Source organism: Haemaphysalis longicornis, unplaced genomic scaffold (assembly GCF_048455015.1).
Source record: "Haemaphysalis longicornis isolate Haplotype H1 unplaced genomic scaffold, Haemaphysalis longicornis Haplotype H1 scaffold_6, whole genome shotgun sequence".
Classification (NCBI taxonomy): domain Eukaryota; kingdom Metazoa; phylum Arthropoda; class Arachnida; order Ixodida; family Ixodidae; genus Haemaphysalis; species Haemaphysalis longicornis.
In genome coordinates this window covers 140,156,866-140,171,223 of record NW_027526407.1, presented here as the reverse complement: position 1 = coordinate 140,171,223, position 14,358 = coordinate 140,156,866, and the positions used below count along the sequence as shown (strand labels likewise).

Here is a 14,358-nt window from a genome sequence, read left to right as displayed (position 1 = left end):
GATAGGCTGTCTTTTATGGCCTTGCGCCATAAAACAACAATCATCATAATCAGATGTCATTTAGGTTAGTGCTCATAAACTGAGGATAACCGCAGTTGGTACGCACAAAATATTGCGGTACATTGGCAGGTTGAAAGAGCATGCTGTCGAGTGATGGCCCTGTATAGCGTAAATTATGGTTAGAGTCTTCTTCTGAAAAAAAATGGGCACTTTCTCGAGACTCGTGTCTTTAGCTGCCTCCTAGACCAGAGTATGAATAATTCAGTTGTGACATAAATGACGACTTCAATGAAAGAAATTTGATCTTTTCGGGAACAGATTTTTTGTACAGAGTGAAACATTTATCAATAAAACACTGTCTAATTTTGGCCTCATTAGGAGAGCATGCTTCACTTCAGATGGCATTTTGCACTTCAATCCAAAAACCATCCAGATCGTCTTGTGTTATAAATTGGTAGTAGTAATCATAATCTACAGATCGTTTCACACTGTTCTTCACCGCACTTTTAAAAATCGCTAAGTAATCACTCAGGTCGCAGCAACAACACGAAACGTTATCAGGGATAGTTCAAAATTACCACTGAAAAAGTTAGGCAGTGTACTAGAATGTGGAGTAATGTGGAGTAATGTGGAGAGGACCTGAAAACTAAGCTTTAACGGGGTGGCCAACAACATGTCAATATTGATGTGATCGCCATAGATACGTGTGTGTTTGTTGTTAAAGTAGGGAAGAAAACTGTGCAATCAGGAAAGAAAGGCTGTTTCTTAATCGATTGAAGGGTAATGCAGTACCGAATATGCAGTGTTGCTACTAAGAAGGGATTACTCTTCACAGTGATCATTTGCGAGGGTAAATTGATTAAGGGGCTCCCCATTGATAGCACAGTGTAGATGTAAAAACTTTTGGTATGACTGACTGACTCTCATCACATATTGCAAAAAGAATTTCAAGAGGTAGGGCACTAAGAGCTACTGCGCTAATGATGACTGCACGGCCTTACTCCCCGCTTGCCATGTGTTATTCGAGTACACCAACATAAGCCGCCAGAGCCTACAGCCACATAGTGAACAGCAACCATCTCTGCGAAGAAAGTTTAAAAGCGCACAACAAACAGGGACTGAAAGGAGGTGTATAAACACGCTTTAACACGCAAGTAAAGATTTATTTACACATACAGAAATATAAATATGAAGAGAAACCAAAGATTACAGAAACATATAGCCGACTACGGCGCGCCCTTTCTCAAGTAGAGTGACTTTGTTTGCTAACACGTTTGGTATAATGTACACTGATATAAAAGGCCTCTATTAGCTCCCTAACAGTTTGGCCAATACACCGACGAAAAAAGCTGAAAGCCACGCTTTTTTCAATGCACAAGAAGGCAGGAACTGGTGGAATTTGCTATCGAATATACATGTTCTCTCAAACGAACCTTTCGACACCTTGCAATCTGCCCCACGTCTACAAACTACCATGTACCAAATACCCCAAGTGGCGGTGTTGCTTTTCTATGCAAAAAGAGGAAAACCACGCAATGCCTACATTTACCAAGATTAGCTGAAGCCTAATGAAAACGAGATGGAAAATTTGAGACCCTGTAGTATATCGTAAAACAGTAACCCTTCCTAAAAAAACTTGATGTTTTCTGTGTGTGTTTGGAAATGAACACATCGTCAATCTGCACTATAGCCCCACTGCACAATTTCTGTTCCACTAAACAATGTGGTACCTGTGTCTCTCCGTAGTGGAGGCTTATGTCATCCGAATTTTATGCATTCATTTATTTATTCCTTGATTCATAACGCTTTAGCCAGCCGAAATACAGGTTGCGAAAAAGGCGGCGTTATATTTTGCTCCAGAAATTAGTTCACCTTAAAAAGAGGTGCGGAAATACGTTGACTGATAAGACAAATACACAGGACGACCCATCTCCTCTTAGTCAACGTATTCCGCGCCTGTTTTCACGATGAATAAACACCAACTCCCCCAACTTTCCATTCTGTTAAGCAATTTGTTCAATTTGAACCTCTTTAGTAAAAGTATTTATAGTGATGAATTGCGTCGCAGATTTTTTGCTATTTAGGGGTACATGATGGTTCCCATATGATTGAAAGTATTGATAAATGGGCAAATATGTTGTATTGGCTGTCACAGTGTACCATCAGGTTCAGGTACGGCCAATATAAACTTTGGTGGCAAGTGGTGGGTTCCCGTCCCGCTTGTCATTTTTTCTCTTTTTCCAAACCCACTCTGTTTCCTCTCCCCGCTCGCATGCCACGTGCACAGGTGCAATACGGTTCATGCAGCTTAAAGCCAAAGGCTCTCATTAAAAACAAGACGTAAAACTTGTTCGGGATATTCTATACTCGTTATCGTTGAAATAGATACCCTGTCGATATTTTCCACCCACAAGCAAGAGCAGCCAGCTGGCGTCATTATGGTGCGGCGCAGTGATCTCGCGCTACAACTGGAGGAAACAGCTTTGCACTTGGCCTGCTAAAAAACACGATACAATTGGCGTTGTTCTTTTTTCGTATCCGGTTTATCTTTCCAATTAGAGTTTGCACTTTTATCGGCGTCGTGCAAACATTTATTACACACACAGTAATGGCTCCATCATAGTTTTATGGGCATAGCTAGTTCATAGCAGCACTCTCCTGCGAGGCACACAATGCGCTTCTTCTCTTTGTGTTTGCATTGATTGATTGTGGAGTTTAACGCGCCGTAGTGGAGGGCTCCGCATTATTTTGAACAACTGGGGATATTTTCGTGCTCCGAAATATCGTACACAAGGGTGTTTTTCTTTTCGCCTCCATCAGAAAAGCGGCCCCCACGGCCGGGAATTTTGTGTTTCCCGAGTTTTGGGTCGTTTCCTTTTGCAGTTCGACATAATTCAAACCAGCTCGCTTCCCGTCGTTGGTTCTACGGGCCGACTTCATAGGGTAGTGTGAAGCTTGAGACAGTTTAAAATATTTTGTATTACCGTAAAACCCTTCGCATTGTCAGTCCCCAAGCAACAACGGTTCTAATGGCTTACATCGTTGGCATCAGTTTTGAAAACCATTCGGTGGAAACACCCAAAACTGCGCGCGCCTTCGCTGAGCTATCCTTAACATCCGCCAAGGAAAAGCAGTCAGCGTATTCGGCAGCCGAGCAAGGGCACCAGGGCACCCCGGCACACCTATACTGTGTAGTAGCCATTGCTCAGATCATGCAACTTTCCGTACCATTAGTGGTGACGCCGATACGAACGACGGTCATTTTTGACGTTCGAGAATTGGTATAAGGCGTTGCATAGTTCTACACGTTCGACTTTAGGAGGGTCCTCTGATGAACTCATTAATATTGTCTCAAAGTTCGTTCTTACGCTTCTTGCTGAAATTGGTAGTGAGCTTGGTACAGGGGTGAGCACAAAATTAAGAAGGAGCAAGAGTGAAAGCTCTTCTCACAGAAGTGTAGTGTAGTTAGAAAAAGATAACCCACAAAGGCCCAAATGATGGTTCAGTTCTTCTCGTTGCTATTGGGTTCAAATGTCGCTCACACGTGGTGGCCTTACTCTTTCTTGCTTGAAGAACTTTCATTTTTGAAAAGAGTGGTTATCTTATCTGCGTGAACAGTGTAAATGCATGATGAGTTTAGTACGCCTTCATGCTGTCACGTAGTAAACTTTTTTATTCAGCTTTAGACAAGTGCCCGAATGCAGGATTCATGTTAACGCTCGTCGCATTGTTGCTAAAAGCTTCAGATTAGCTGTGATGATGTCCGCCAATATATGCAGCTTTATTTGCAGCAGCCATGGAAATTACACAAGGGTAACTTCTACGATAACCATCACCTCATTTACCATCTTGCAGGTTGGGTGATATTCGAACCGTCGCGGTTACGAGAAGCGGTTTCTTCGTAAACCACACACTTAACCTTAATCAATAAACACGAGCACGTGGAAGGAACAACCTACCCTTTGAAACATGTCCGTGAGAACTGGCAGACGTTCTGTTAAGAACAGTTTAAGGACAATGGCCAACCATGTGCCACACCATAAAGAGCACGTTGTACCCAATCAATTATTTCGCGAAGGCATGTTTGAATTGACCGCAGGTTTGGCTCATAATGCGGGGGTTCTTGTTATAACTTCTTCAAATTGCTGCCATGCACTGTCACGCTTGGCCGTACAGCCTTTAGTGGTCGCATCGTTGTGTGGGGAACGCGTATGGGGAACGCGTCCGTAGTTCGAATGAACTGTTTCCTCTGGAACAGGGTGCTGATTTTCACCCACAAAATCATCCAGTTAGTAAAAATATTTGAAGTTTAGCCATTCAACGACCACCTTTTAACCCAGCCTTTCGATCCATCCTTTATACGCCAATAAAAAAAACCGGCAAGAAGAGTGACTCGAGTTGTAGTGGCTCCTCCGGTTTTGTTTGATTAAACCATGGTAACTGCGATGTGGAGTTTCCCGCGAATATCTCATTTCATTGTTTATTCTACGAGATCCCTTCTGACATTAAATCTCGGCAAATCAGCCAATCTCACATTTTGTACCTTCAGTAGGTCGGAAAAAGTACTCGAGGCAGTAATTAAATAGTTCACAAACGCCACTTTTATGACATAAACACCGTTGCACTTTGTCTTCACGATATCTTGGAGTTTCATATGTCCTTTTATTATGGAAACAACCCAAATGCTGTGAGTAGTTCATGCTTTAAAACATTTGAGTGAGTTTCTAAGTCATAGCGACTTCTTACCACCTTCATTGTCTAGTCAATGTAGTCGCTCTGCTGTTATGTCACGCTTTAAAATGAAAGCAGTCGAAGGCACACGTAGAAATCACGTGACACCATTTAAAAATATCTTTTTAGCAGGCAACTTCGTTATTATAGAAGTTATACCCCAGCATGAAAAAACCAGTAGTCCTACGAATATTCACTGATTCTTGGAGGATTTTCGACTTGCTTTGCGAAGATTTTTATCTTGATAACTATCACATTTTGCTGGCTATTCTCTAGACGCAAGGTGTTTCTCCATAACTTAAACAAAGGGCACAGCGCGTGGATATAAAAATCTACTACTCCTGTATCGAAACCACAACAAACGAAGAGCACGAAGCTTGGAAAAATCAAACCCAACACCAAATCATCCAACCAAGAATCAAACACCTGTTTCTTATCGGCAGGATTTACAGGGCTTTCATTGGGCTCTTTAGTGCTTTACTGGTACGGACATTTCATAGCTTTCCAATGATTTCAATCACTGTCTTAGTTAAACGTATTGGAGTATTTTCTTTCTAATGCTTTACGTCCATTCTACCCTCTCGAAATCCAAACTTCGCGACCATGGTGGGAACCGTTTTATTTTTCTTCACTTCACCCACGATCACCATCATCGCCAAGGAAACTTGGCTTCGCTGCAGTTCGTTTCGGGTGGACTATAGTCGTCCCCAGTCCTTGGCTTCCCAGTGCTTTGCATCCGCATGCCTACCTCTGTCAATGAAGGGAATATTCCATGTCTCTCTCTGTTCCTTGTTTATTTCAATAATTATATAATAATCTCTTGTTAAAACGAAATCGATTTATTCGAAATATCGCTTTATTTGAAATTTCTTTCGTTTCAAACCCAAGAACAAGCATTTTAGGCCGCATCACTCGAACCCCACGAAGAGCTTGACCCGCTTAGAGTCGCCGAGCGGCGGCGACTCAGCGGTTAGTCAGGCTGTCAATGATGGCGGGTCAACGCAAGCTAGTGTTTTTCCCGCGATTTTCTCGAGCCGTTCATAATGAAACCGCCCCATCCTACTTTAGACAAACGGTCCAAATGCAGGATAAGGCCATTGAATTTGGTTTCTAGATATTGGGCAATGGCGTGGACGAGATGGTGTGCGAAAACCGGCACTCCTTCCATGAAATCAGCAGTGTCGTCGACAACAGGGCACAAAAAACTCTTGTGTTGCAAACTTAACGGCTCAACAGCCCAGCGAAAATTGCCCAGTGATCATGCAAAGCCCCTAGTGCAAAGCCGGTCGGTTTCCGCGGTTGCGGTCACTCAGCGCAACCTTGAAAACCAGTGAATCATTTTTACCTATATGAGCAGTGAATCGTTTTTAGCTCAACAAAGACAACCTCAAACTCGAGCTATAAGATTGTGGCGCTTTCCAGCGCGAAACTCTCGTAGCGTTCCGTGAAGCCCGCACGCCACCTATAAAAGTGGCCACTGCCACTGTCACGTTTATGTACGGCGACCACAGCGTCATGTTTTGCTTGGCAAAATTGGGGCAGAAGATGCTCGCTCCCGGCGAGAACTTGAAACAGGCAAAGCTCACGGATCACGGCACATTTTTAGCCCCTTTATAAACTTTTTCTTCACTGAAGACATTGTGCTTTGATTCCGCGCAGCTGTGGCGCGATTAGAGCTTACATCCTCTAGCTTTTTCCGAGTTGTCGCAAATATAAAAACACTGCTTATAACGGAATTTTAGCCGTCCCGCTGACTACGTTATAACGAGGGATTACTGTATATGGGGCATGGCTTAACCTAAATAATGGTTTAACTGAACACCCTTCAGTTTTTGTTCTGGAAAAACAGAGGACGAGAACAAGATGAAGGCAAAAAACACTTGTGGATACAGAGGCTCCCGCCGACATGAAGTGCTTAAAAGTAAGCTCTGATCAGGCAAAGGATATTCTGCGATCCCCAAGGGTAAGAAATTGAAGAAACCGAACATATGTCTCGGCGCCGGTGCAAAGGGATATGATATAAAAATGCTTCACGATATGTTTTGCAAACACTTTATGTCAAATACGCACATCGATTATATTGTTTCTGAAATGTGATCTGGATATGGCATCATTGCAAGAGCGACGTGCATTCTTCTTTTGTATGGTCAATCTTCTGCTCTACAACATCCACGCTCTGCTCCAGCAAAACATCGTCTCATTACTATAAAATAGTTTTCGCATTTTATATGTTGTTTGATGCTGTTGTGGTGGAATCCCTGGGGGAAAAAAGCGAGACCCAGAATGCGGGCGATAGAAGAAACTTATGTTCGCACTTGGCGAATATACCGTCATACCAAGGCATTACGTTACGCGTTGCCCGTTTTATAGAAGCAACAACCAGAAAAAGCTGTTGACAATGCATTTCGGTGATTTCCGAAAACTGTAGTCGGTTTATGCCGGAACAAGACCACTCTTGAAATGTGTACTCTTTTTCAGTTTTTGCAGCGTTAGAACCTCTGTATTGCTTTTCTCGTGAAATTACTTTTTTATGTTGATGCTGAAAATATGTTGAAATTGTGGTCAAATTATAACTCGAATACCTGCACTGCGTTATGAGCATACTGTAGTACATGAAATTGCGGTGTATGGATCAGTGGCAGTTCCCTTAGAACCATCAAGAGGAAGGTGCCCATTCCGAAACCAAGGAGTGACCGCGCGTTCATGGCAAATTTACGCCCATTCTCTCTTACGCCAACCTTCTGTAAATTGATTTAGCTGATGGCCATAACTTTGAAAAGTCAAGCAAGTACTTCCACCTGGCTCAAATAAGGTTGGACACTCACAGCAGCCTTTACATCCCACGAAAGTTGCATCGAGCGAGCCGATATCAATGCCCACACATTCCGGTTGCTATTAACTTTCAGAAAGCTTTCGACACCGTTACCCATGCAGCGATGCTCGAGGACGGGGGGGGGAGGGGGGGGTGGCTTGTCTTCAGCAATTGCTGCAAGTGAAGGGTTGCTTCGGGTGAATTGCGTGTAGCTCCTTCGAATTTATAATAGGGATGTAATAGCGAGCGGCTAGCTACGTGACTGAACCTGCATTTGACTCATTGAGAGAGTCATGCGAGGTAGTCACGGTTATTCTGTGATTGAATAATGATATCGAAGTTGCAGGAAAAGGTTCTTTCCTCTTTATTCTACACGGTACATAATAAGAGAGAAGCGAAAAAAGAAAGAGGACAAGCAAGTTATTTTAATTTCTGATGAGCAGCGACATTCAGATTGTTGAGTGGCGGTTGGCAGAAGATGACGGGTAACAATATATCCTGGTGAAAAGGCATTCTACAGTTCGCACCATAACTGGCGTACCAAGCCATCCTTGTTCAACGACATGGTCGACAAGGAATGCTCGCTGTGAGTAGTAAACTTGAAAAACGTTTCTCACATTGAGCGTAATGATTAATGCACTGAAGTGTAAGAAAATATGATCGTTGTTCTTGAATCTTCTGGCAGTTAGACAGCTTATTTTTTTCCCGCACCCGTTTTCTGTGAGCCTGATAGCGCATTGTTAACACAACACACGTTTGCTGTTTTCGCAATCAGTACGTGTTCCCCCTAAAATAACTGAGAACTGCGTGCTTTCGAAGAGCGGCCGCTCCGTATGAACTTTCTCCGTGCCAGTGCTAGTTGCATAGGCCACATTTTGCGGAAATGCAGAATCTCTGCAGGTCTCATAATTTCTTTTGGTATACACCTTAATTTATCGTAGAGCAGTTCGCTGTAGAAGATCGTGACGCAATTAGAGCACTTATATGGGGTTCTTTCAATTATAAATCAGCTTCCCAACTTTGCATGAAGGGCTTTCATGCGCCCGTTATAAGACGAAGCGACACCTCACCAACCTGTGTGGATGGGGTAAAGTCCAGACATAAGGCTCCCCCTGGATGGAGAACAGAGTGGCTGCACGTAGTAGTTGTTCAGTATCACCCCTTCGCTTGCTATGGCGTCCAGGTTGGGCGTGGGGATTTGAGAGGAGCCGTACACACTGATGTCGGCAATGCCCTACGTAACACCAACGACCATTACCAACCAAATCGCGAGTTCCTTCAAACAAAAAGCACACTGTTCTACTGTATTTGGATCTATGCTTAACTACAAGCAAAGGATTGTTCTGGTGACGTAACGATGCAGGTCCCACATAAAAGTTATGCTCTCTCACTCCGCGATAAATAAAGTATCATCTTTTTATCAGTGATTAGAAATAGGAAGAACAGAGAAGCATCGAAGTAAATAGCGCGGATTATCCTCGATATATAAGGAGCGAATCGCGCCGTAGGATTGCACTTATGCTTGTTACGAGGAACGGTTCGGATAAGCACAGACATTAAACACAGCCAACGTAGAGTACAGTGAGTGTGAACGTGAACATTTGACAGATTTCTGTATGGTGGGAAATGTACAGCTAAGAAATATGAATACAGGCTCCAACCGAGGGCACAATAAATTCAGAAGCGGACGTTTTGAAACCAGCGCGATTCCTTCCTTAACGGGTTACTTGGGCCACGCTGAAGCGGCGTCCATTACTTTTTCAGCGAGGTGGGGCTCTCACAAAGATATTCGCTGAGGAGCATAGCCCGTGCGTGTATATGGACGGCATTCTCGCAATATAGCAATTAAGGTTTCGTAGAGTTTGGTGAATGTGCCACGACTCAAATTGAAGCCTCTCCCTCGTTTACGCTCAGTCCCCGGGGACGGCCGTTCCGCCAGAATGAACTCTGTGGTCGCATACATCGCAGTGCTTGGCGACGGCGCTGCATTCTGGATGGCAAGTATGGTCCCGTGGTATGGACTGTTGGGCAGTTTGGTTATACGCAGTCGGGCGAGCTGGTCACCCACCTTCGCACACCTGGATGGCTATTCGAATTGTTGAGTTTAGCAAACATCAGTCAGGGTTATTATTGAGGATAAATGTTGGCTTTGGTACATAAATCATAAATTTCGCGCACGAATATTTGCTGTTCTGACTCAGCTTTAGTCGAATTTGTTTCCACTATACATTGCACAATAAAAGTTTGAAAAGTTTGAACAATAAAAGTTTCAAAATTTGGAAGTTATGAACCAGTGGTACCACAGTGCATTTGGAACGTCTGCTTCTAGAACATGCGTTCAGCGTTTGGCGCCTCTGGCGTGCCAAACCCAGACTATAAAGGAACCTGTAACACGGCAGATAAATGCTTTCGATCATTTCTTTATGCCTGTATGTATTGTGAAAGCTGTAATTATAACCAGCATATAACCGCTCTGCGTAATTTGCTCGTCGCGCAAGGCATACCTTCAAATTTATGCTGTGCTTCTCCGGTGGGTTTGTTCAAACTCCCGATCAAATGCATTTATTGCGGCAACTGATGGGGAGCCAGCCAATAATGGCGGCATCACTTGAACAACGTTATTCAAGTGCTGAAGCATCCCGGCGGCCAAGAAAAGGTGGAAACATATTTAAAGTAAGTTTCTTTCTTTTCAATTACACGGAGAGCAGTATATCTTGGTGTAGGTACCTCGGGGCCTCCATTCTGCGTACTGGATGCTCTTTTTCACTACCGTCTAAAAGCATGTAAGGTTTGGAATAAAGTTCATAAAAGTTTGACAGTCTGGTATTGTCTTGGTGGTTATTATTTTGATGGCCGTGGCAGCAAAAACGTAGTGGTGTGTGATCGGTTAACCTGAACAGTGACTGCGCTCGGGTGGTTGTAATGCTGGCATGGAATGGTTAATTGATTGTGGTGACTACCTGGAACGATTACGAAGTTGGCGATAAAACCTGAGTAGCCTCATCTTGTTAAAGGCGCTTACCATGACTGTATCCTGAGTAGTCTTGGTGATTGTCTGCTCAGTGGCCGGAGTTGGAGGTAGAGCAGAAGTCGGAGTGTAAAAGTAATTGCAAAAAGAAAGCTCTTTCTCTGGACCAGCAGAAAGGGATGCTGGTCGGGGCTCTGGAGGTGGGGCTCAGTTGGGGTGGTGGCCACGGCAAATACGGGACACCAGACGGCTTTTACAAAATTTACTTTGAGCAGACGCCGTTAACGAGGAAAATACCTTCAGAGCACTTGGCGTATTGGGCGGCCAATAATGGCAGTACAAAGTGTTTCACAAGACTCGTACGGCTATGCGTACTTTAAGCTAGGAAAATCCGACCTGGGATTTTCTTTCATCCAGTGTACAAACTATGCCCCAAAAACGAACCGAGAAAGTGCTACTTTTAAAACAAAGTTTGCTTTAGAGCCAGCATCACTGAATGCAAAGGGCACTGCCGCACAGCCTCTTTTTGCCCTCTGGTATGTTTAGCGATTAATGTTATCTGCTTCACGCGCTGCATTTACCAATCGAGCAGGTTTTAATCAGCGCAACGGAGTAACCGCTGCGGACAAAAGACCACTAGTTATTCAGAAAAGCAAATCTCCAGCAAACGCTCACAATGAGTCTGGCAGCAGCCAATAATAGCATTTCTGGCAAAAAAATAACTAATGACACAGCGTTACTTACGAGATCATCGGCAAGGATGAACACAATATGGGGTGGCCTGGTGTTATGTCGAATGGAAGTCGCCATTGTTATCCCGAACAAAAGCAGGAAGGCTGCCATTTTTCTGAGCGACCTCTTCTGAAATGGCGTCAACAAAATATTCAGACAGAACTTGAAGAGGCATAACAAATAACGTGGTGGAGGTTGCAGAACAATTTTAAGCAGCATAAACCATCCACCTTAGATATATTAAAATCAAACACCCGCGTGCTGTAACAGTAGGCACCGTGGGGGTTACGGCAGTGTCAGGGGCTTTATAAAACAAATAATGCCTAAATGTGTACTTTAGTCATGAGGGGTGCATAAAGGGCCTAGCATACATCATTCAAACACTGATTCTTCACCATTTTTTCAAAAACGAGAATTTCTCGTCAATATTCGTGCTTCGCAGCATCTAAAGGCGGTGACCAATAGCGTTTTTGCCTCGGTGTCAAGTAACACCTCCTCGCCTACACGCCCTTCAGGATCCTCAGCCTTGCTCCTTTCGATCTTCAATTCTGCCTCTTTCGCCGGCCCCTTATTTTTCCTTCCATCCACTCTTCCCACATCTTATCCATCACCTGCCACTCTACTCCTTTCTTTGTGCATCCCACTAACGGTAAACTATTATACTGAATTTCTGACTAAAACTAGCCTTTCATCTATCGTATACTGCCTGGGCATGCACACGGAAGCCTAACCTTCCCCCATACGCAATCCACCCTTGCTTCGTAGGAAAGGAGTCTGGCCGACTCTAGCGAGTAAGTACAAAGGAGACTCGTCTTACGCCAAGAGAAGGCCCTGTCGGCTATTCCGGGAGCTCCGGTCTAGGGGATTCTTGTGCAAAATAAATTATTTTCATCTTCTTCCTTCTGTTGCCGCTCCACTCCCTGTATAAATGATTGATTCATTACTCGCAACGAGTGCCATCCCAAAAAAAGTCTATGTTGTACGCTTGGCCTATTTGTAGCGCTGGTAATATTGACTGGTTCAAAATAAGCGTTGTGTGTTTTACAGGTCGTAGCTGTTCCATGCTGTTATTCCCCGCTTTGCAATTCCTCTTAGTTCTCCTTGTGGTCAACTCAGATCTCCTGTTAGTCAGTTCTTCAGCCTTGAAGTTCACTTATGCGCTGCGTCTAAACCGTAGGGCTTCGCGAAGGCAAATATTTCCCCATGTATCATTGGACGAATACGGTGGAATTCTCACAGGATGTGCCAGATTATTTCTATCCTTTTCCCAGACATACAAACATACGAATATATTGCGCGTACTTTCCTCATGCCTCTCCTCCATTCACTTATTTCATATGCCTTTGTATCACCCTTTTTTCCCCTGTCGCATTATTAACCCCGCGGTAACGGTACCAAATAATCCCTCTTTTTGGTCCTCACTTGATTACCGGTGGGCATTCGCAATTTGTGCGTCATAGGTCGAGTGGTTGATGTGTCGAATATAAACAACGTGACCCACTGTGACCCCATGTGGAAGAACGTTTGAGGCACTGGTCAAAAATCAGAAATGGTCACTTAACAGTGACTCTGATTCAACGACACACTAAGGAGCAGATACTCTAATAGCCTTTCTGGCTGATTCGCCCCAGCGACAGACAGAGAGTCAGAAGAAAAAACAAACGTTCTGAGGGACCGACTGACGAGGACTAAAATTACCCTACATTTTTACCCAGAAGCATTTCCGACGTCGCTTGCTGGTATCTTGACGCGGTAAGCAATTGGAAATTTCGTTTACAAAAAAAGGTCGGGCTTACCCGTTCCGCAATTATCACATTACTGCAGGCACTAGGTTATGTGGTGCACCGTAAATGCATTGTGCCATGTGATATCGCTATTTCTTTTACTGCGAGTGGTTTTGTCAGAAGCTTCAACTATACCACGCTTTATTGCCCGCAACCTCCACTGAAGATACCCAGACAAAATGTGAATCCGAACAGGACGTCTCGCCATCGTGAGAAGGCCAGGATATCGGGGGGTAGGGAATGGCTGGTCTTTTCCGGCGCTCAAGATGACTCGTATACGGAATGAAATCATACGAGCTCAACCCTCGCTACCTTACTTCCTCACCCTCGCGGGTTACTGGCATTGCTCATAAAAGCTAGCCGCCACCATCATTGGTTGACCTTGTAACGCCTCCAAATGAAAACTAGACCTAAGGTGACACACACCCCACGGTAGCTGCTAGTATTGCATAAAAGAGAGACATATGCACGGGTATTTTGTTCGGAAAAGGTGTATCTCAAACGCTTTAAAAACGTGATGCCTAATTCAGCATGAGTGAAACAACCAATGAATGATAAAATCACTTTGAGCGCAAGCTGTTGGAGTGTCGATCAATAAAATTAGTGTCTGGGCTATGAATAAAATGTGCGTACTCTGCAGGCAATCTATGCGTTACAACCCCGTGATTAAACCACACGTGCAATGTTGCATTGAAAACACCTTGTAGGCAGCAATGTAGGTACACCGCATTCGCACGATACAGCGTGGTTCTTCTCAGCGAAGCCATGTGTTTTAAATTTTGCATCACTGATCCCGCTGTCTTCATAGCTTCTTATGTGTTGCTTACTTTATCGAATGTGGGAACACAAATTGCTTGGTTACAGTCTTCGTCGAACACACCTAAATATTCAGACAAGAAAGTGAACTTCTTACCACAATCCCCCTTCGGCCAGGCATACCTAATTCGGCGCTCCCACAAGAGCGCAATGAGTGAACTGCACTGTTTGAGTGATGGTGGCAGGATACGACTGTTTTTGGAAACTATGAGAACGCAGCAAGTCAGCGCACTTCTTTAGCACAGCTGCAAATCGGAAATGGGTGGGAGTTTTATTTCTAAAATTACCTTTCCCGGATTTCCAAAGCCAGCCGATTGCGGTAGAGGCGCCGCCATTAAATTGTACTCGATGCCTCGATACAGATGTTTAACAATCGGTCCCTCATCCGGGCCAAGCGCTTTAAAAAGCAGGCACAAACTGCGCAACAAAAAAAAGTGGCAGGTTTTATCTACGTTTTGGTCTTAAGATGTATGACGCGCTAGAGTTACCTAGGCCTCGAGAGGGCGTTTTGTAAC

The 14,358-nt window shown here is 44.1% G+C and overlaps 1 protein-coding gene across 1 annotated transcript in view; it reads right to left on the bottom strand.

Annotated features, from left to right (window-relative positions):
- The window catches only part of LOC144141963 (arylsulfatase I-like), a 40,418-nt gene extending 26,382 nt beyond the window's left edge, over window positions 1-14,036 (bottom strand). The window contains exons 1-3 of the mRNA XM_077673398.1: window positions 13,941-14,036; window positions 11,256-11,372; window positions 8,618-8,777 (exon numbers count right to left, since the gene is read on the bottom strand). Coding sequence (XP_077529524.1) covers window positions 8,618-8,777; window positions 11,256-11,372; window positions 13,941-13,964 — 301 coding nt within the window. The 5' untranslated portion in view covers window positions 13,965-14,036. The remainder of the gene's footprint in view (window positions 1-8,617; window positions 8,778-11,255; window positions 11,373-13,940) is intronic.
- Between the last annotated feature and the right edge of the window lie 322 nt (window positions 14,037-14,358).